This window comes from Cetorhinus maximus, unplaced genomic scaffold, assembly GCF_964194155.1.
Source record: "Cetorhinus maximus unplaced genomic scaffold, sCetMax3.hap1.1 HAP1_SCAFFOLD_605, whole genome shotgun sequence".
In the NCBI taxonomy this organism is placed as follows: domain Eukaryota; kingdom Metazoa; phylum Chordata; class Chondrichthyes; order Lamniformes; family Cetorhinidae; genus Cetorhinus; species Cetorhinus maximus.
In genome coordinates, this window is record NW_027596547.1 from 157,501 (window position 1) to 180,430 (window position 22,930).

Genomic DNA, 22,930 nt, shown 5'->3' on the forward strand with positions numbered 1-22,930 from the left:
TACCTGTGATCAGGGCCAGTCTGCCTGTCCTGTTACCTGTGATCAGGGCCAGTCTGCCTGTCCTGTTACCTGTGATCAGGGCCAGTCTGCCTGTCCTGTTACCTGTGATCAGGGCCAGTCTGCCTGTCCTATTACCTGTGATCAGGGCCAGTCTGCCTGTCCTGTTACCTGTGATCAGGGCCAGTCTGCCTGTCCTGTTACCTGTGATCAGGGCCAGTCTGCCTGTCCTGTTACCTGTGATCAGGGCTAGTCTGCCTGTCCTGTTACCTGTGATCAGAGCCAGTCTGCCTGTCCTGTTACCTGTGATCAGAGCCAGTCTGCCTGTTCTGTTACCTGTGATCAGGGCCAGTCTGCCTGTCCTGTTACCTGTGATCAGGGCCAGTCTGCCTGTCCTGTTACCTGTGATCAGAGCCAGTCTGCCTGTCCTGTTACCTGTGATCAGAGCCAGTCCCTCTGTCTTGTTACCTGTGATCAGGGCCAGTCTGCCTGTCCTGTTACCTGTGATCAGAGCCAGTCCCTCTGTCTTGTTACCTGTGATCAGGGCCAGTCTGCCTGTCCTGTTACCTGTGATCAGGGCCAGTCTGCCTGTCCTGTTACCTGTGATCAGAGGCAGTCTGCCTGTCCTGTTACCTGTGATCAGAGCCAGCCTCTCTGTCCTGTTACCTGTGATCAGAGCCAGTCTGCCTGTCCTGTTACCTGTGATCAGAGCCAGTCTGCCTGTCCTGTTACCTGTGATCAGAGCCAGTCTGCCTGTCCTGTTACCTATGATCAGAGCCAGTCTGCCTGTCCTGTTACCTGTGATCAGAGCCAGTCTGCCTGTCCTGTTACCTGTGATCAGAGCCAGCCTCTCTGTCCTGTTACCTGTGATCAGAGCCAGTCTGCCTGTCCTGTTACCTGTGATCAGAGCCAGCCTCTCTGTCCTGTTACCTGTGATCAGAGCCAGCCTCTCTGTCCTGTTACCTGTGATCAGAGCCAGTCTGCCTGTCCTGTTACCTGTGATCAGGGCCAGTCTGCCTGTCCTGTTACCTGTGATCAGAGCCAGTCTGCCTGTCCTGTTACCTATGATCAGAGCCAGTCTGCCTGTCCTGTTACCTGTGATCAGAGCCAGTCTGCCTGTCCTGTTACCTGTGATCAGAGCCAGTCTGCCTGTCCTGTTACCTGTGATCAGAGCCAGCCTCTCTGTCCTGTTACCTGTGATCAGAGCCAGCCTCTCTGTCCTGTTACCTGTGATCAGAGGCAGTCTGCCTGTCCTGTTACCTGTGATCAGAGCCAGTCTCTCTGTCCTGTAACCTGCGATCAGAGTCAGTGTGCCTGTCCTGTTACCTGTGATCAGAGCCAGTCTGCCTGTCCTGTTACCTGTGATCAGAGCCAGTCTGCCTGTCCTGTTACCTGTGATCAGAGCCAGTCTGCCTGTCCTGTTACCTGTGATCAGAGCCAGTCTGCCTGTCCTGTTACCTGTGATCAGAGCCAGCCTCTCTGTCCTGTTACCTGTGATCAGAGCCAGTCTGCCTGTCCTGTTACCTGTGATCAGAGCCAGCCTCTCTGTCCTGTTACCTGTGATCAGAGCCAGCCTCTCTGTCCTGTTACCTGTGATCAGAGCCAGTCTGCCTGTCCTGTTACCTGTGATCAGAGCCAGCCTCTCTGTCCTGTTACCTGTGATCAGAGCCAGTCTGCCTGTCCTGTTACCTGTGATCAGGGCCAGTCTGCCTGTCCTGTTACCTGTGATCAGAGCCAGCCTCTCTGTCCTGTTACCTGTGATCAGAGCCAGTCTGCCTGTCCTGTTACCTGTGATCAGAGCCAGCCTCTCTGTCCTGTTACCTGTGATCAGAGCCAGCCTCTCTGTCCTGTTACCTGTGATCAGAGCCAGTCTGCCTGTCCTGTTACCTGTGATCAGAGCCAGCCTCTCTGTCCTGTTACCTGTGATCAGAGCCAGCCTCTCTGTCCTGTTACCTGTGATCAGAGCCAGTCTGCCTGTCCTGTTACCTGTGATCAGAGCCAGTCTGCCTGTCCTCTTACCTGTGATCAGGGCCAGTCTGCCTGTCCTGTTACCTGTGATCAGGGCCAGTCTGTCTGTCCTGTTACCTGTGATCAGGGCCAGTCTGCCTGTCCTGTTACCTGTGATCAGGGCCAGTCTGCCTGTCCTGTTACCTGTGATTAGGGCCAGTCTGCCTGTCCTGTTACCTGTGATCAGGGCCAGTCTGCCTGTCCTATTACCTGTGATCAGGGCCAGTCTGCCTGTCCTGTTACCTGTGATCAGGGCCAGTCTGCCTGTCCTGTTACCTGTGATCAGGGCCAGTCTGCCTGTCCTGTTACCTGTGATCAGGGCCAGTCTGCCTGTCCTGTTACCTGTGATCAGAGCCAGTCTGCCTGTCCTGTTACCTGTGATCAGAGCCAGTCTGCCTGTTCTGTTACCTGTGATCAGGGCCAGTCTGCCTGTCCTGTTACCTGTGATCAGGGCCAGTCTGCCTGTCCTGTTACCTGTGATCAGAGCCAGTCTGCCTGTCCTATTACCTGTGATCAGGGCCAGTCTGCCTGTCCTGTTATCTGTGATCAGGGCCAGTCTGTCTGTCCTGTTACCTGTGATCAGGGCCAGTCTGCCTGTCCTGTTACCTGTGATCAGGGCCAGTCTGCCTGTCCTGTTACCTGTGATCAGGGCCAGTCTGCCTGTCCTGTTACCTGTGACCATCACGATGCGGATCTCAGCTTTCAGCAGTTCACTGAAAACCATCGAGGTGACTTTCTTCAGCTTGTTCTCGAGGATCACCAGGCCGGTGAAGGTCATGTTCTGTTCCACAAACTCCCTGAAAGACGACACACCAGCCAGTTTCTCATCGCGCCTCTCCAGAGGTGACACTGAGAGGAAGGGAGGGTCCTGCAGGGACAGTCACCCTCCAGTCTCTCAGTGCCCGTTCACACCAGAACACAAGGGATAGGAGCAGGGGTAGACTACCCAGCCCACCGAGCCTGCTCTGCTGCTCAGAATCATCGTGACTGACCATGGGTTTCGACTCCGGCTTACCACTCCATTTTTTCCACATTGTATGTTTTTTCTTTCAAGTTGATACCATCCTTAACGGTCTGGGTTAACCATGATTGTTTTATCCTCTTCCTAGAACCCTCCTTCCTCACTGGGATGTATCTCTGTTGTGAGTCATGAACTATTCTCTTAAACATCTGCCATTGTCCATCAACTATCTTTTCTACTAAACTCCTTTCCCAGTCCACTCCGGCCAACTCTGCCCTCATTCCTTTGTAATTACCCTTATTTAAGTTTAGCACAGTTGTTTCTGACCCAAGCTTCTCACTCTCAAACTGGATGCTAAATTCTACCATGTTATGGTCACTGTTTCCTAGGGCACCTTTTGCTCTGAGATCATTTATTAACCCTGCTCATTACACATTGCCAGATCCACAACATATCGTTCTAGGAAACTGTCCCAAATACAGTCTATGAATCCTTACTCGTGTCTACCTCTGCCAATTTGATTTTCCCAATTTACATGAAGATTAAAGTCACCCATGATTAATGCCCTGCCTTTTTTACATGCCCTCATTATCCCCTGATTTATTCTCTGTCCTACAATATAGCAACTATTAGGGGGTCTATAGACTACTCCCACCTGTATCTTCTTCCTCTTGTTATTTCCAACCTCCACCAATATGGATTCTTCTGATCCAAGATCCTTTCTTGCTATTGTACTTATTCCATGTCGCACTAACAAAGCTACCCCACCACCCTTTCCTTCCTGCCTGCCCTTTTGAAAAGTCACATACCCCTGAATATTTAGTTCCCAGCTTTGATCTCCTTGTAACCGCGTCTCCGCAATGGCTATAAGATCAAACCCATTAACTTCAATTTGTGCCGTTAATTAATTTAATTGGTTCCGAATACTACGTGCATTTAAATAAAGAGCCATTCATTTTACCATTTTTCCTCCTTTGACCTTATATGCTGCTGTTTTTTTTTAATGTTTGTACATTCTTTCCCTGCCTGTCACACACTCTCTCTGTCTGTCTCTCTCTGTCTGTCTTGACATAATTTTTGTTATTCATGTGAGTGTGAATCGCACGTGGGGGACATTTATTGCAGAATTTCCAAATCTTTATTTTTGATTTAAAAACTCTCCAGCTCCCTGAATTCAGGGGCCTTTCAGTGTGCGTTTCCCTCGCACCCGCATTTATCTCAGCACCCGCTCTCCTCCTGCCCACCCGCCAACCCCAGGCAGCGCTGAGCCGTTAATTGGCCGGTCAGCGTGAAATCGCGGGCGGGGGGGCCGATAGCGGGGCAGGGGTGGACCGTTTCCCCCCCCAGGCTGCTCCCCGGAACCCTCCCGCCCGATGACCCGAAACCCCTGCCCGGTGAATCGCGGGGATTCGCCTCGGCTGCACTGACCTGTTCACGTTCTTGATGTCCGATTCCTTCAGCGAGCCTTTGAATTCGCGGAAGGCCAGCCCGATGACCCGGTACCCGCACTGGGTGAAGCTCTCCATCACCTCCAGAAAATCGTCGGGAACTGCCCGGGAAACCACACGGCGATCAGTAATCCACCCAGGAGACCACAGGGGGCCAGAGGAGGAGGAGGAGGAGGAGGGAAAGGAAACAGGAAAGGGGAAGGGGAAAAAAATGACCGAGGGAGAAAAAGAGGCGGAAAGAGAAAGAGCAGAGGTGGGGGGGTGGGGATTGCAGAGAGATAGAAGGAGAGGGAGAGGAGACGGAAAAAGAGGGTGGACGATGAGAGAGAGACAGAGAGAGGGGAGCAATAGGTGGTGAACGGGAGGAGTGCAGGAACAGGAAGAGGCCATTCAGTCCCTCAAACTCATTCTGCAGTCCCATTTGATTATGGTTGACCTGAGATAATGTACTTGGAGAGGGCTAACAAGGCAAAGGATTACACTATAAATGATAGGACCCTGGAAAGTACTGAAGCTCAAAGGGACCTTGATGTGCATATCCACAGATCCCTGAAGGTAGCAGGGCAGGTAGATAAGGTGGTTAAGAAGGCATATGGGATACTTGCCTTTATTAGCTGAGGCATAGAATACAAGAGCAGGGAGGTTATGCTGGAATATAAAACGCTGGTTAGGCCACAGCTGGAGTACTGTGTGCAGTTCTGGTCACCACATTATAGGAAGGATGTGATTGCACTGGAGAGGGTGCAGAGGAGATTTACCAGGATGCTGCCTGGGCTGGAGGGTCTGAGCTATGAGGAAAGATTGGATAGACTGGGGTTGTTTTCCTTGGAGCAGCGAAGGTTAAGAGGGGGGACCTGATAGAGGTGTATAAGATTGAGGAGCATAGATAGGGTGGATAGGAAGGCACTTTTCCATTAGTAGAGGAGTCAATAACCAGGGACCATAAATTTTAAGTAAGAGGTAGAAGGCTAAGAGGGGAGTTGAGAGATTTTTTTCACCCAGAGGGTGGTGGGATTCCGGAACTCGGTGCCTGAAAGGGTGGTTTGAGTCAGAAACACTTGTAACATTTAAGAAGTATTTAGATATTCACTTGTGTTGCCATAGCCGCCAGGGCCAAGCGCTGGAAAATGGGATTAGTGTAGTCAGATCGTTGTTGACCGACACGGACATGATGGGCTGAATGGCCTCTTTCTGTGCTGTAGACGTCTGTGAGTCGATGAATTTTAACTCCATCTACCCTCCCTGGTTCTGTAACTCCCAATCTCCTTAACCAACAAAATTCTAACAATCCTAGCTTTTTTAAAATTTCCAGTTGATCTTCAACTTTTTGAGGGGGAGGGTGGGGAGAGAGTTCCAGATTCCCGCTCCCCTCTGTGTGATGCTTCCTGACATCACCCCTGAACGGCCGGGCTCCAATTGGAAGGTTCTGCCCCCTTGTCCCCCTCCCCTTCAAACCAGAGGAAACAGTTTCTCTCTATCGATCCTGTCGAAACCTTTAATCATCTTAAACCCCTCGATTAGATCACCCCTTAATCTTCTAAACTCGAGGGAATACAAGCCTAGTCTGTGTGACCTGTCCTCTGGATTTAACCCTTTCAGTCCTAGTGCGGATGTAGAGAGGGGAGCTGTGTGAAGGGAGAGGCAGAGAAAACTAATTATTCTGTATAAAAGTCTAAAATTATCCAAATAAAGACATGTTCCCACCTGAGCAGGAATCCACACAGGGTACACTGAGTGACCAGGGACACCCACATCGACTCTCATCCAGTTCCACACACAGGTGGACTGTGGTGTTTCTCCCTCCTACCTGACTCCTTGGTGCACAGCTTGACGATTGTCTCTGGAGCTCCTTTGCAGTAAGCTGCCAGGCTCTGCTCATCCAAATTCTTCGCAATCACTGTCATCCGCTGAAGAGCTGAGGAGAAGGGAAACTGGCGCAGGATTCCGATTCCCGATCGAAAACGGCAAACCTGGAAAACACGGGGGGAGGGAGTATTCACCAGAGAGAGAGGCAGGGAGAGAGAGAGAGGGGGAGGGAGAGATAGAGAGAGAGAGGCACGGAGAGAGAGAGAGAGAGGTGCGGGGGGAGAGCGAAGGAGGGGGAGAGAGGTGCAGGGGGAGAGAGAGAGAGGGAGGGAGAGAGAGAGAGAGAGATGCAGGGGGAGAGAGAGAGAGAGAGGCAGGGAGAGAGAGAGAAAGAGGTGCGGGGGGAGAGAGAAGGAGGGGGAGAGAGGTGCAGGGGGAGACAGAGAGAGAGGGGCAGCGGGAGAGAGAGAGAGGTGCAGGGGAAAGAGAGAGGCAGGGAGAGAGAGAGAGAGGCAGTGGGAGAGAGAGAGGTGCAGGGGAAAGAGAGAGGCAGGGAGAGAGAGAGAGGGGCAGGGAGAGATAGAGAGAGAGAGGCGGGGGGGAGAGAGAGAGAGAGGCAGGGGGAGAGAGAGGCAGGGAGAGAGAGATGAGGGGGGAGAGAGAGGGAGGGGGAGAGAGAGAGAGGGGCAAGGGAGAGGAGAGAGAGAGAGGCACGGAGAGAGAGAGAGGCAGGGAGAGAGAGAGGCAGGGAGAGAGAGAGAGAGAGGCAAGGGAGAGGAGAGAGAGAGAGGCACGGAGAGAGAGAGAGGCAGGGAGAGAGAGAGGCAGGGAGAGAGAGAAAGACAGGGAGAGAAATAGGGAGAGAGAGACGGAGAGAGGCAGGGAGAGAGACGGAAAGAAAAAGAGACAGAGAGAGGATCAGAGGAGACACAGACAGCGAGGGAGACAGAGAGACAGTGACAGGGAGAGCAAGAGACAGAGAGAGAGTGAGATGTAGAGAGACAGACAGAAAGAACGAGAGAGGGGCAGGGAGAAAGAGAGAGGCAGGGACAGAGATAGGGAGAGAGAGAGAGACGGAGAGAGAGAAAGAAAGGAGAGAGAGGGGGGACAAACAGAGAAAAAAAAAGTGATAGAGGCAGAGGGAGAATAAAGAGACAATGGAGGACAGACAGAAACAGAAATAGAGAAAGAGACAGAGTGAGACTGGAGACAAAGAGCAAAACAGCTGGACAGCAATGGAGGGAGAGAGAAAGAGAGAGAGAGGATAGAAACAGAGGCCATCGTGGTGGCTTAATGAATAAAAGACAGTTACCATCCCACTGTTCGCATTGCTGTTGGACTTGGGGGAGTTCAGGGTCGGTTTGACAATAATCAGTGGATTGGTCCGTGTTAGCCTCCTGGCCTGGGAAACCATCTCCTCAAGAACCTGGAGGAAACTCACATTCAGTATCCTCCCTCCACAGACCCTCACATTCAGTATCCTCCCTCCACAGAGACCCTCACATTCAGTATCCTCCCTCCACAGAGACCCTCACATTCAGTATCCTCCCTCCACAGACCCTCACATTCAGTATCCTCCCTCCACAGAGACCCTCACATTCAGTATCCTCCCTCCACAGAGACCCTTGCATTCAGTATCCTCCCTCCACAGAGACCCTCACATTCAGTATCCTCCCTCCACAGACCCTCACATTCAGTATCCTCCCTCCACAGAGACCCTCACATTCAGTATCCTCCCTCCACAGAGACCCTCACATTCAGTATCCTCCCTCCACAGACCCTCACATTCAGTATCCTCCCTCCACAGAGACCCTGTGACCACCAGCAGCCAGAGTGTCCTCACTCCAGGGGGCAACCACACCAGTAGGCTGCTTACTCCATGTGGTCACTCTGATTTGAACTCCGACCTTTGAACTTGGAGCAGGTCAGGGTGGACCTGCACTTGAGTTCTCAGAGGCCAAACCTGGCTGGCCCAGACTGACCAGGACCAAAGATAGAGGCCAGGCACTGAGCAGTGGGCTCGGAGTCAGGAGCATCATCCTAAACTCAGTGTCAACATTTCACACCCACCTCCTCAGCTAGGACTCGATTAAGGAGAGTCCTTTATAACATGGGATAGATTCCAATACAGGGGGAGACCATTCAGTGTCATCCCATTACTGCCTGGCACTTTGATCTATTTCCAATCTCTCTCAGCCCTGGCACAGTTGGCCGCAAGCCCGACTGTCAATCATGAGATGCCAGGCTCAAGATCCACACCAGGGCTTGGGAACAAAAAAACAATCCAAAGCTGACACTCCCAGTGCAGTACTGAGGGAGCGCCACACTGTCAGGGGGCCAGTACTGAGGGAACGCCGCACTGTCGGAGGGTCAGTACTGAGGGAGTGCCGCACTGTCGGAGGGTCAGTACTGAAGGAGCGCCGGACTGTCGGAGGGTCAGTACTGAGGGAGTGCCGCACTGTCAGGGGGTCAGTACTGAGGGAGTGCTGCACTGTCAGAGGGTCAGTACTGAGGGAGCGCCGCACTGTCAGAGGGTCAGTACTGAGGGAGTGCCGCACTGTCGGAGGGTCAGTACTGAGGGAGTGCCGCACTGTCGGAGGGTCAGTACTGAGGGAGCGCCGCACTGTCGGAGGGTCAGTACTGAGGGAGTGCCGCACTGTCGGAGGGTCAGTACTGAGGGAGTGCCGCACTGTCGGAGGGTCAGTACTGAGGGAGTGCCCCACTGTCGGAGGGTCAGTACTGAGGGAGTGCCGCACTGTCGGAGGGTCAGTACTGAGGGAGTGTCGCACTGTCAGAGGGTCAGTACTGAGGGAGTGCCGCACTGTCGGAGGGTCAGTACTGAGGGAGTGCCGCACTGTCGGAGGGTCAGTACTGAGGGAGTGCCGCACTGTCGGAGGGTCAGTACTGAGGGGGTGCCGCACTGTCAGAGGGTCAGTAGTGAGGGAGTGCCGCACTGTCGGCGGGTCAGTACTGAGGGAGTGCTGCACTGTCAGAGAGTCAGTACTGCGGGAGCGCCGCACTATCGGAGCGTCAGTACTGAGGGAGTGCTGCACTGTCAGAGAGTCAGTACTGAGGGAGCGCCGCACTGTTGGAGGGTCAGTGCTGAGGCAGTGCTGCACTGTCAGAGGGTCAGTAGTGAGGGAGTGCCGCACTGTCGGAGGGTCAGTACTGAGGGAGTGCTGCACTGTCAGAGAGTCAGTACTGCGGGAGCGCCGCACTATCGGAGCGTCAGTACTGAGGGAGTGCTGCACTGTCAGAGAGTCAGTACTGAGGGAGCGCCGCACTGTTGGAGGGTCAGTACTGAGGCAGTGCTGCACTGTCAGAGGGTCAGTACTGAGGGAGTGCTGCACTGTCAGAGGGTCAGTACTGAGGGAGTGCTGCACTGTCAGAGAGTCAGTACTGAGGGAGCGCCGCACTGTCGGAGGGTCAGTACTGAGGGAGTGCCGCACTGACGGAGGGTCAGTACTGAGGGAGTGCCGCACTGTCGGAGGGTCAGTACTGAGGGAGTGCCGCACTGTTGGAGGGTCAGTACTGAGGGAGTGCCACACTGTCGGAGGGTCAGTACTGAGGGAGTGCTGCACTGTCGGAGGGTCAGTACTAAGGGAGTGCCGCACTGTCGGAGGGTCAGTACTGAGGGAGTGCCGCACTGTTGGAGGGTCAGTACTGAGGGAGTGCCACACTGTCGGAGGGTCAGTACTGAGGGAGTGCTGCACTGTCGGAGGGTCAGTACTAAGGGAGTGCCGCACTGTTGGAGGGTCAGTATTGAGAGAGTGCCGCACTGTCGGAGGGTCAGTATTGAGAGAGTGCTGCACTGTTGGAGGGTCAGTACTGAGGGGGTGCTGCACTGTCAGAGGTTCCGCCTTTCAGATGAGCCGTTAAACCGAGGTCCTGTCTGCTGAGGTGGATGTAAAGATCCCATGAACAGTATTTTGAAGAATAGTGGGGCAGGGGGGGTTGTTGGGGAGGGGGGTGGTGGGCGTTCTCCCTGCTGTATTGTGACCAATATTTACCCCTCAACCAGCATCGGTCAGACAGGTGATGTGGCCATTGTCACATTGCTGTGTGTGGGAGCTGTGCACAAATTACCGCATTTCCGACATCACAAGGGTGACTACGTTTCCAAAAGTGTTTCACTGGCTGTCAATCATGTCGAGACATCCCTTGGTTGCGAAAGGTGCTAGAGAATTGCAAGTCTGTCTTTATTATTTTATCACAGATGTCCCAGTCTGTACTTCAACGGCCACCTCCGGTGAAGACTCCCATGACTGAATAGCTCTCTGTTCAACTGTCTGCCTTGCCCCTTTCAGTGAGGAATCCTGGTTCCCAGGCGTTAGATCCTCACCTCCCTCGCTCCCTCCTGATGGGAACTCTCACTGTTTACATATAGTTAGCTCCTTAGCTTTGACTGGTCTTTCTTTCTCCTTGTTTCTCCTTTACGGACGCTCTCACTCACCCCGTCGCTGCTGCTGTCTCCGACTCTGCAGGATTGCCGCTCCCCATCCCTATCCCTGCCTCCCTCTCTATCCCCTCCCTCCCTGCCTGAGCCCCAGTCCCCCCCCCCAAACCCCACCACCCTCCCTCTCTCCTAAACTCCTCGCTTACCCTCTCTTCACACCCTCCCCTCCATTCCTCAGATTCCCTCACTCCTCCGTCCCCCCCAATCTTTCTCTCCCGCCCAGCGTTCCGCAGCCCACATTCCAGGAGGATCCACGCCACCCCAGGCCAGGGAGACTCCTGGGTAATCCCCCCAATCCCGGGTTCGGGCACTGTGCCAGATGTCCGTGCTCAGACAGGGGTCCTCCCCCAGCCCCGGTTATCGATTGGAAGGCCGTACACACCCAGTTGGTCGCTCGGAATATGGTCAAATCCAGTGGATCTCCCTGCAGCGTGGTCTCAGAGGAGGCGAGGGTCAGGGAATGACAGGTTGCCATGGCAGCCAGCACCTCATCCTCGTTGAAGACTTGCATCTTCAGATCATCATTACTGTAAATGAAGCTGAGAATTCGGAAACAAACAGATACGTTAAACTGAAGTAGCAACTGTTTATAGGGGACCTGTCCATCAGTAGACTCTGTTTATAGGGGACCTGTCCATCAGTGGACTCTGTTTATAGGGAGATGTCCATCAGTGGACTCTCTCTACAGGGACGTGTCCATCAATGGACTCTGTTTATAGGGGACCTGTCCATCAGTGGACTCTGTTTATAGGGGACCTGTCCATCAGTGGACTCTGTTTATAGGGGACCTGTCCATCAGTGGACTCTGTTTAGAGGGAGATGTCCATCAGTGGACTCTCTCTACAGGGGAAGTGTCCATCAATGGACTCTGTTTATAGGGGACGTGTCCATCAGTGGATTCTCTATAAGGGACATTTCCATCAGTGGACTCTTTATAGGGGACCTGTCTATCAGTGGACTCTTTATAGGGGAGCTGCCATCAGTGGACTCTTTATAGGGGACCTGTCCATCAGTGGACTCTTTAAAGGGGACCTGTCCAGCAGTAGACTCTGTCTATAGGGTACGGGTCCAGCAGTAGACTCTGTTTATAGGAAGATGTCCATCAGTGGGCTCTATCTATAGGGGACATGTCCAGCAATAGACTCTGTCTATAGGGGACGGGTCCAGCAGTAGACTCTCTCTGTAGGGGACATGTCCAGCAGTAGACTCTGTCTTTAGGGGACGGGTCCAGCAGTAGACTCTGTTTATAGGGACATGTTGATTGGGGAAAAGGTGGATATTAGCAACATAAGAAATACGAGCAGGAGTAGGCCATTTGGCCCTCAAGCCTGCTACCCCATTCAATCAGATCATTGCTGATCTTCTACATTGATTCCACTTTCCCGCCCTGTTCCCCTATCCCTCATTTCCAAAACAACTGTCAATCTTAATCTTGATTGGATGTAACAGTTGAGTAAATCTACTCTCACAAGTGTTCTCCACCCAAACTGATTCGACTTATAGAATCTTTGTGACACAATAGGAGGCCATTCAGCCCATTGTGTCCATGCCAGCCCTCTGTAGAGCAATCCAGTCAGTCCCATTCCCCAGCTCGATCTCTGTAGCCCTGTGAGTTTACTTCCCTCACGTGCCCATCCAATTTCCTCGTGAAATCCTTGATCATCTCTGCTTCCGCCACCCTGATTTTCTGACCTCAGAATCTTCCTCTCGATTGTCTTTAATCCCAGCCTTTCTGACCAGGGCTATTCCTCCTCCTTTCCCACTTACCTCCCCTTTCTAAAAGTCAAGGATCCTGGAATATTTAGTTCTCAACCTCGGTCACTTTGCAACCTTGGTCATTTTGCAACCTTGGTCACTTTGCAACCTTGGTCACTTTGCAACCTTGGTCATTTTGCAACCTTGGTCACTTTGCAACCTTGGTCACTTTGCAACCTTGGTCATTTTGCAACCTTGGTCACTTTGCAACCTTGGTCATTTTGCAACCTTGGTCATTTTGCAACCTTGGTCACTTTGCAATCTTGGTCACTTTGCAACCTTGGTCATTTTGCAACCTTGGTCATTTTGCAACCTTGGTCACTTTGCAACCTTGGTCACTTTGCAACTTTGTTTTCGCAATTCCTCTCAGATCACACCAATTAATTTCTGCCTTTTCTTTAACCATGTGCCAGTCTGAATATTGCTTTTCATGTTTTTTGCTTTCGAGCAGAGCTGTTCATTATCCTGCTATTCACACTCACTCTGGGCCAATGCTTTTGTTTCTTTACTACAACCAATACTACTCCCTTTGCCTTTTGTTCCATGACATCTTTACCATTTAATCTCTCCCGTCCTCTACCCCATCCCAGACCTTCCCTTTTGCTCTTCCTTCCCCTCCCCCCTTTCCACAGGATAAGAACCCGTCACATGTCAACCTTCCTTTGGTTCTGAAGACGACATTTTGGACTCGAAACATTAACTCTGTTCCTCTCTCCACAGAGGCTGCCAGATCTGCTGAGTTTTTCCAGCACTTTCAGTTTTTATTTCAGATTTCCAGCATCTGCAGTATTTTGCTTTTATTTTAATTTTTAATCTGTGTTTTTAATTTGCTATCTCACTGTGAGTGTTTGCATGTTCAGGTATAGTGCCTTTAGCTTTAACTTTCCCTAATTTTTCCTTCATGTTATCTCAGTCACTGACTTAGTCACCCATTATGTCCTTATTACTCTCGCCGTCTCCTCCTGACTCTCTCTGCTTGTCTTTACCCCCATCACTTCTCCATTCGACATCCTTGACAATTCTCTGACTGCTTCTGAGTTTACCCAGTCCTGAATCCTCCCAAAGGTTCTGGGTCACCGGGATACCTGATCTGGCTCTAGACGGAGTGGGAGAGTCCACGGGCAGCCTCGCTGAGCTCAGGTGACTTTTGCAACATACTCACTTTTTATTCTTAGCTCGAACCACGCCAAATAAATCCATCCCGCTTTCCGTCAAGGTGCCGGTCTTTAGCAGGACAAAGAAACAGAAATTGCTTTGAACGTCGGCAAATTTTGGAACCCACCCACACACGGGCGCTCTGTTAAAAACTACCGAATGCCTTAAGGGCTAACATTCCACCAGGATCGGGGTGATCCCGATTATTGCCAGCACTTCTGGACAGGCACCTAAACAGCCTGCCCAAGCTTACCAGTGTCCGAAATCAAATGTACAAATCAAGGACCGATGATGTCATTGGAACCATAGGTGAGATTGGGGCCAATGATGTCAATGGGGCTAATGATATCACTGGGTCCAATTATGTAATTGGGTCCCATGATGTCACTGGGTCCCATGAGGTCACTGGGTCCCATGAGGTCACTGGGTCCCATGAGGTCACTGGGTCCCATGAGGTTGCTGGGTCCCATGATGTCACTGGGTCCCATGGTGTCACTGGGTCCCATGAGGTTGCTGGGTCCCATGATGTCACTGGGTCCCATGATGTCGCTGGGACACCATGAGGTCACAGAGTCCCATGAGGTCGCTCGGTCCTGTGAGGTCACTGGGTTCCATGATATCATTGGGTCCCATGAGGTCACGGGATTCCATGAGGTCACTGGGTCCAATGATGTCACTGGGACATGACTGCAATTTTAACTGCAAACTGTCGCGTTCCCTCTGTGTGAAGACTGGTCAGAAAGACCCATTCAGGGAAAGTTTATACATTCTTTTGTGGGGCCAGTAATGCTCACACCCCCCCACACATCCCCCCACCACCTAAAACTACCACTGGAAAATGCTGTGGAACCGCTCACCTGGCTCAGTAGGGCAGCACTCTCCCCGCTGAGTCAGTAGGTCGTAGGTTTGAGTCCCGCTCCAGAGCTGTTAGCACATAATCTAGGCCGGTAATCCCACTGCAGCACTGAGGGAGCACTGCACTGTCAGAGGGTCAGCACTGAGGGAGCACTGCACTGTCAGAGGGTCAGCACTGAGGGAGCACTGCACTGTCAGAGGGTCAGTACTGAGGGAGTGCCGCACTGTCGGAGAGTCAATACTGAGGGAGTGCCGCACTGTCGGAGGGTTAGTACTGAGGGTGTGCCTCACTGTCGGAGGGTCAGTACTGAGGGAGTGCCTCACTGTCGGAGGGTCAGTACTGAGGGAGTACTACATAGTCAGAGCGTCAGTGCTGAGGGAGCGCCGCACTGTCGGAGATGCCATCTTTCGGACCAATAGAAAGTACCTCATTGTCACCTTCAGCAGTAATGAGCTGGAGGAGGGTGGCAGGCAGAGCTACTGACGCACACCGAGCTAATCGAAACCATTCAGACCCACCTTGTCAAAGCAGACCAGGTCCAGCTGGCCACACAGGTTGATACGGTGTGGGCTGATGCAGTAGATCCCTTGCCTCTTTAACCTCCGCTGGGCGTAAACAACACCGACTGTCACCGCAGCGGGCAGTGCTGGTGGCACGACGATGGTGATGACATCGAAGGCTTTGAGAAGGATCTCTGGGATCGGCTCCTGTGGGTGGCATCACACATGGAACAAGGGCTTGAGTCACAGGGGCCACATGGTTCGAAACTCTGTCCCCCTGGCATCCCCCACCACCCCGCCCCGTTCCTCCATTTGCCCCGCGAGGGGAGACTCACCCCTCGAATGGAGCTGATGATGATGGTGTAAACGAAACCCAGGACAGCCACCAGGACCAGGCAGATAACAAATCGTCGGGCATCACGGAATAGCTTGAAATCAACCGGCTTGGGGAAGAGAATGGAGCGGACCAGCTGGCCTTTAGTCGTGAGGAAACCTGTGGAGGAGGAGGAGAGAGAGAGAGAGAGAGAGAGAGAGAACGACAGGGGCCTGAGCAGCTTTACAAGAACGTTGCCAGGGTTAGAAAAGTGTAGCTATGAGGAGAGGTTGGGTAGGTTGGGGTTATTCTCCTTAGAACAAAGAAGGCTGAGAGGTGACTCGATTGAGGTGTACAAAATTTTGAGGGGAATAGATAGAGTGGACAGGATAAAATTGTCTCCCTTGGTGGAGAATTCTAGAACCAGGGGACATAGATTCAAGATAAGTTGGCAGAAGGTGTAGGGGGGACATGAGGAAGAACTTTTTTTATGCCGAGGGTAGTGGGTATCTGGAATTCGCTGCCCAAGTTGGTGGTAGAGGCAGAAACTCTAAACTCTATTTAAAAAGTACCTGGATCTGCACCTCAAGTGCTGTAAGCTGCAGGGCTATGGGCCGGGTGCAGGAAGGTGGGATTAGAAAGGGCACCTCGGGTGTCCTCGGGCTGGCATGGACAAGATGGGCTGAATGGCCTCCTTCTGTACTGTAACTTTTCTATGGTTCTGTGGTTAGGGGGAGTGGGAGTGAGGGAGGGACGCCTGGCCTATCTCCCCAGGAAGGAAGCCTGAGCAGCGTCTGAACAGGTTTATTAACATCTCAGCTCAATGACATTTTGCCAGAAGCTTGGCTTTTATCCCACGTTTGAGGAGTTCTGCTGAGAAAGGATATCTCGAATATCGGTGAAAAGAGAGACGTGCTGCTGAAGCTCTCCTGTGGTATAAATTGTGGCGATCATTTGAAATTTGGTATTCTAGCATTTGTCCTGATGAGTGCAAGACGAAAAGCATCGACAATATGTGTCTCCTCTCAGAAAGATTCCCGTTCTCCACCAGCAAGAGACTAAAAGGACACCTTGTCTTTTCTTAATCGTTCACGGGATGTGGGGCGTCACTGGCTAGGCCAGCGTTTATTGTCCATCCCTAATTGCCCCTTGTTCACAGGGCCTTTAAGAGTCAACCCCATGGGCTGTGGGTCTGGAGTCACATGGAGGGCCAGACCGGGTAAGGATGGCAGATTTCCTTCCCTGAAGGGGCATTCGTGAACCAGATGGGGTTTATATGACAATCGGCAATGGTTTCGTGTTTTTGATATAATTTGTGTTATGTTTCTGATCGTGCGAGGGAGTCGCAAGTGGGGACGTTTTTTGGATTTCCAACCTTTTTATTTTTAAAGTTTCTCAGCCCCCTGCCCTCAGTGTGCACTCCCCCCTGCACTCACTCTCCAGAACCACACCCAGTCGGTTGCTCTCGACCTCCGAGACCAGGCACTGAAGTGTCAGGAAGATATTCGACTACCGCGTGCATCACAGGCTGGCCCAGCTCCGGCCCCAACACCTGCCTTCAGTCGTCTTTTCACTTCGATTAGGGCACCCGCTAACTTTCAATACTCGAGGGATTACAAGCCTAGCCTGTCTTTGGAGTTTAACCCTCATTCCCAGTTCCTGGGCGACCTGGGGTTTTATTTTTAGAATAATTTAGAATATTGTGAGCAAATTTTGGGCCCCGTATCTCAGGAAGGATGTGCTGGCCCTGGAGAGGGTCCAGAGGAGGTTCACGAGAATGATCCCAGGAATGAAAGGCTGAACATATGAGGAACGTTTGAGGACTCTGGGTCTATACTCGATGGAGTTTAGAAGGATGAGGGGGGGATCTGATTGAAACTTACAGAATACTGAAAGGCCTGGATAGAGTGGACATGGGGAAGATGTTTCCATTAGTAGGAGAGACTAGGACCCGAGGGCACAGCCTCAGAGTAAAGGGAAGACCTTTTAGAACAGAGATGAGGAGAAACTTCTTTAGCCAGAGAGTGGTGAATCTATGGAATTCATTGCCACAGAAGGCTGTGGAGGCCAGGTCATTGAGCGTATTTAAGACCGAGATAGATAGGTTCTTGATTGGTAAGGGGATCAAAGGTTACGGGGAGGAGGCGGGAGAATGGGGTTGAAAAACTTATCAGCCATGATTGAATGGCGGAGCAGACTCGATGGGCCGAATGGCCTAATTTCTGCTCCTATGTCTTATGGTCTTATGGTCTTATTGCTTGTTCTCGATGCGAGGCGGGATGGGAGCGAGCCCCTTACCTGTGCGAATCACAACTGCCTTCACGTAGTTCTCGTAGGGCCGGACTTGGATGATCAGCGTTCCACAGAACAGCACATGTCGCTTGTAGTCCTGCAGCCTAAAGATTGGGTCATTGTAGTTCCCAGCTTCACAGATATCAGGCAGTGGGGTCTTAGTCACGGGCACACTCTCTCCTACACAAGGATCCAGAGAAACACAAAATACAGAGCGTCCCCAATACAAGGGAGCGCGGTAACATCGTGATTACTTTACTCGACTAGAAAGTCAACGGTGCGAGTTCAAATCCCGCCCTAGCAGCTGGGGGCAACTTAAATGTAATTAATTAAATAAATCAGGAATAAAAATCTGGTCTCAGTAACGGTGACCATGAAACTGCTGCCTAAGGAGCCTTGGTGAGTTTCTACAAGATGCAATTCTTTAGGCAGCACCTTCCAAACCCATGGCCTCTACCATCTAGAAGGACAAGGGCAGCAGACACATGGGGAACACCACCACCTGGAAGTTCCCCTCCCAGCCATTCACCATCCTGACTTGGAAATATATCGGCCGTTCCTTCACTGTCGCTGGGTCAAAATCATGGAACTCCCTCCCTAACAGCATGGTGGGTGTACCTACACAACAGGGACTGCAGCGGGTCAAGAAGGCGACTCATCACCACCTTCTCAAGGGGCAATTAGGGGTGGGCAATAAACACTGGCTTGGCCCAGCGAAGCCCACATCCCGGGAATGAATAAACAAAAAACTTCCGGATTGTTGTAAAAATCCACTTGGTTCTTGAGGGAAGGAAATCTGCTGTCCTTACCCGGTCTGGCCTACATGTGACTCCAGGCCCCACAGCGATGCAGCGGACCCTGAACTGTTCTTTGAAATGTAGCAGGCCGCTCTATAGCCATGGGAAATGGTTGGCCTCGCTTATATACACACAACAACTTGCATTTATATCGCGCCTTTAATGCAGTAAAATGCCCAACGGTGATTCGCAGGAGTGTTATCGGACAGAATTTGACATTGAGTCACATAAAGTGACATTAGGGCAGGTGGCCAAAAGCTCAGTCAAAGAGGCGGCTGTTCAGAGGTGCCTTAAAGGGGGAGAGCGGGCAAGGCTTAAGGAGGGAATTGCAGAGTCTGGGGCCCAGGCAGCTGAAGGCACGGCCGCCAATGGTGGAGCGATGGGAATCAGCTGGATTTGGAGGAGGGCAGAGATCCTGGAGTGTTGTGGGGCTGGAGGAGGGTTACAGAGACAGGGAGGGGAGCGGGCCCACGGACAGATTTGCAAACGCGGATGAGAATTTTTAAAAATAGAGAAAACCGGTTCTGAAGAAAAAAAGGTTGGCAGGGAGAGGAGTGGGAGCAGCTGAGACAGCGAGCGACGGCCAGCATGGGCAAGGAGGGCCAAATGGCCTCCTGCGGTGCTGTAAAGATTCTGTCAGTCTACTTGGCTAAACCCAGGAGCCTATATAGATCAGCGAGCACGGGCTGGGTGGTGATGGGTGAATGGTGAGACACCAGGCATGGGAGTGGAGTGGGGGTGGGTGGGGAGGTGGGGGGCAGCAGAGTTTGGGATGGGCTGAGGATTTCTGGTGAGCTTTTGTTGCACTCCCTCACAAACAAAATAAATAGAAGAAAATAATTGTTCACCAGACTTGTTCCCCAGATGGTGGGAACTGTCCTACGAAGAGAGATTGGGGAAAGATGTAAGTGCGTTGGAAGCAGTTCAGAGAAGGTTTGTCAGACTAATACCTGGAATGGGCGGGTTGTTTTATGAGGAAAGGTTAGACGGGTTAGGCTTGTGTCCACTGGAGTTTAGAAGAGTAAGAGGCGACTTGATTGAAACATATAAGATCCTGAGGGGTCTTGACAGGGTGGATGTGGAGAGGATGTTTCCTCTTGTGGGAGAATCTAAAACTAGGGGGTCGGCCATTTGAAATGGAGACGAGGAGAAAGTTTTTTCTCTGAGGGTTGAGAGTCTTTGGAACTCTCTTCCTCAAAAGGCGGTGGAAGCAGAGTCTTTGGGTATTTTTAAGGCAGAGCTAGATAGATTCTTGATTAACAAGGGGGGTGAAAGGTCATCAGGGGTAGGCAGGAAGGTGGGGTTGAGGTTACAATAAGTTCAGCCACGATCTTATAGAATGGCGGAGCAGCTCGATGGGCTGAATGGCCGACTCCTGCTGCTAATTCGTATGTTCGTATGTATGGAAACTGGGCCTGGATTCTCCAGAGTCTCAAAGGGTGAGAGGCGATCGCATTGAAACCTACAAAATGCTTAAAGGGATAGACAGGGTAGGTGAAGGTAAGATGTTTCCCCTGCTTGGGGAGTCTAGGACCGGGGGAGACAATTTCAAAATAACGGGGAAAACCACTTAGGACCGAGATGAGGAGAATTTGTTTTTACTCAGAGGGTTGTGCACCTTTGGAATTCTCTACCCCAGAAACATGGTCATTGAGTATGTTTAAAGCAGAGATTGACAGATTTCTAAATGCCAATAATGTAAAGGGATATGGGGACAGTGTGGGGGGGGAAATGGCATTGAAGTGGATGATTAGCCATGACCGTATTGAATGGTAGAACAGGCTCAATTGGCTGAATGGCCTACACCGTCTCCTATGTCCTTCTGTTTACAGAGGGTGGGGGATGGGAGGCCGGGCAGGAGAGTGTCGGAATAGTCAAGGGCCGGTGGTAGCAAAGGGATGGATGAGGGTTTGAGCAGAAACATCTTTCTCTGGCTACCAGTCCCTGACTCTCTGCCAATAGGCGAGTGTTGCTACAGCTGTACAGGGTCTAAGTGAGACCATATCTGTACAGTTTTGGTCTCCTTACTTAAGAAATATGATTGCATTCGAAGCAGTTCAGAGAAGCTTCACTCGAACGAGACCTGGGGGGAAGGTTTATCTTATGGGGGAAGGTTGGATAGTCTGGACCTGTATCCATTGGAGTTTAGGGGAATGAAAGGGAATCTTATTGAAGTGTATAAGATCCTGAGGGGGGTTCGACAGGTTAGAGGCTGAGAGGATGTTTCCCCCTGTGGGAGAGTCTAGAACCAGGGGGCACAGTTTAAAAATAAGACAGAGATGAGGAGAAACATTTTCTCTCTGAAGGTTGTTAGTCTGTGGAACTCTGTTCCCCAGAGAGTGGAAGAGGCTGGACCATTGGATTTACTCAAGGCTGAGTTCGACAGGTTATTGATCGACAAGGGGGGGGGTCAGGGTTTTTTGTGGGGGGGAGGCAGGAATGTGGAATTAAGGCCTGAATCCGATTAGCCGGGATTGTGTTGAATGGCGGGAGCAGGCTCGAGGGGCCGATTGGTCCACTCCTGCCCCTTAACCCTGGCGATCCTGCGCTGACCTGTCAGCATACTCTCGTTCACAACCACAGCTCCATTCATCAGCACCACGTCACAGGGCAGAATCATCTCCTGCTGCGGGATGATGATCACGTCACCGGGCACCAGCTCCGACGAGCTGACGATCTGGGAGGCTGAGGGCGGAAACAAATCGGGGGGGGTTAAAGGCGGAACCCGCTTTGTGGCATTTCCAACCCCCTCCCCCACCCCCCACCGCCCACAGTCCACCTTGTGCCACCTCAGGGCGTTCCCTCAGCCCTCCACGGACAACCGAGTCGCGCTCGAAGTGTCGCCGCCGTCACAGGGTGGCCAATCTCGCGCACAGCAAGATCCCACACACACACACACACACACACAAAAGACAGCAACGGGACCAGTTAATCCCGCTTTGGTCATTGTGCGAGGGGTAAATATTGGCCCCGGGGAGAACCACCAAGCCCCCTCCCTCTCAACCCCCACCTTCCTCTCCTTAAACAGCTCATCCGAAAGATTCATTCTCTCTCCACCCGATCGACACTCAGCCGATCGCATGTTCTCCCCCAGGGCGTGTATCCATCCTCTCCAACAGAATATTCAGACATTCCTCCTCACTCCCAATCTCCACCTTTTGAAGTTCTGCATGATTCCACACTGTAAATTTTTCCCCTTCAGGTATTTATCCAATTCCCTTTGGAAAGTTCCTATTGAATCTGCTTCCGCCGCCCTTTCAGGCAGCGCCTTCCAGATCACAACAACTCGCTCCTCATCTCCCCCTCTGGTCCTTTTCCCGATTCTCTTCAATCTGTGTCCCTCTGGTTACCGACCCTCCTGCCGCTGGAAACAGTTTCTCCTCATTGGCTCTATCCAAACCCCTCATGATTTTGAACGCCTTGATTCAATCTCCCCCTTAACCTTCTCTGCTCTGAGGAGAACAATCCCGGCTTAAGTCCCTCACCCGAGGGATGGCTCCATCGCGTCAGTTTTGGGCAGAAGCCCGGGGACCGCAAACAGGATAGCCGTATCCCGGTCCAAAAGGCCACTGTTACACCCTCTCAGTGTGAATTCATGTGCAACCACCCCGGCCCCCAACCACGATCGCCGCACCCTCAGCTCTCCGCCAAGGTCCCGTGGATCGAATCTGTGATCTTTACATTCTGACCCAGCGAAAACCCTCCCCCCTCCACCTCCCAGCACTCCCCACACTCTCCAGAGCTGTGAGTTTCCCTGCCACACGGCCCTGGACTTACCGCTTCCCTTCCGGAGAACAGTCACCCGGACGGAGTTGTGTGACTGCACCATTTCATGCAGCATCGTGTATTGCTGGAAAACAGAGGGGACACCCGTCAGTCCCCACAGGCAACAGGAAACAACTGGCCCGTTCGGTTTACCAGTGACGCCTCACCATTGGGCTTGGCTGTGAAGGCTTCCCTAGTCGAATTGCCACCTTCCGGTTGGCTCGCACATGAAGGAAGGGACAGCCTTGGCGAGTCGCCAAAGGAGAGGGGGTAATTTTTACCAGAGAACTCTACCCAGGGAGGTGGCAGTATCATCAGAGGAAGAGGAAAGGGGACAGACAGGGGAATTAAATCAGGGAGGGGCAGGGGGTGGATTTGTTTGTGTCTGAATCACAGACCCGTGTCCCTTCACCATGTGGGGGAATCACAGACACAGACCCGCGTCCCGTCACCGTGTGGGGGAATCACAGACCCGTGTCCCGTCACCGTGTGGGGGAATCACAGACACAGACCCGCGTCCCGTCACCGTGTGGGGGAATCACAGACACAGACCCGCGTCCCGTCACCGTGTGGGGGAATCACAGACACAGACCCGCGTCCCGTCACCGTATGGGGGAAATCACAGACACAGACCCGCATCCCGTCACCGTGTGGGGGAATCACAGACACAGACCCGCGTCCCGTCACCGTGTGGGGGAATCACAGACCTGCGTCCCATCACCGTATGGGGGAAATCACAGACACAGACCCGCGTCCCGTCACCGTGTGGGGGAATCACAGACACAGACCCACGTCCCGTCACCGTGTGGGGGAATCACAGAT

General features: G+C 52.2%; 1 protein-coding gene across 1 annotated transcript in view; it reads right to left on the reverse strand.

Annotated features, from left to right (window-relative positions):
• LOC144674283 (polyamine-transporting ATPase 13A3-like) overlaps positions 1-22,930 on the reverse strand; it is a 61,410-nt gene that overhangs the window by 29,538 nt on the left and 8,942 nt on the right. The window contains exons 8-18 of the mRNA XM_078535708.1: positions 22,121-22,193; positions 20,897-21,028; positions 17,553-17,726; positions 15,277-15,434; positions 14,960-15,148; positions 13,593-13,654; positions 11,058-11,214; positions 7,532-7,645; positions 6,221-6,383; positions 4,394-4,514; positions 2,677-2,801 (exon numbers count right to left, since the gene is read on the reverse strand). Of these exons, the coding sequence (XP_078391834.1) occupies positions 2,677-2,801; positions 4,394-4,514; positions 6,221-6,383; positions 7,532-7,645; positions 11,058-11,214; positions 13,593-13,654; positions 14,960-15,148; positions 15,277-15,434; positions 17,553-17,726; positions 20,897-21,028; positions 22,121-22,193 (1,468 nt within the window). The remainder of the gene's footprint in view (positions 1-2,676; positions 2,802-4,393; positions 4,515-6,220; positions 6,384-7,531; positions 7,646-11,057; positions 11,215-13,592; positions 13,655-14,959; positions 15,149-15,276; positions 15,435-17,552; positions 17,727-20,896; positions 21,029-22,120; positions 22,194-22,930) is intronic.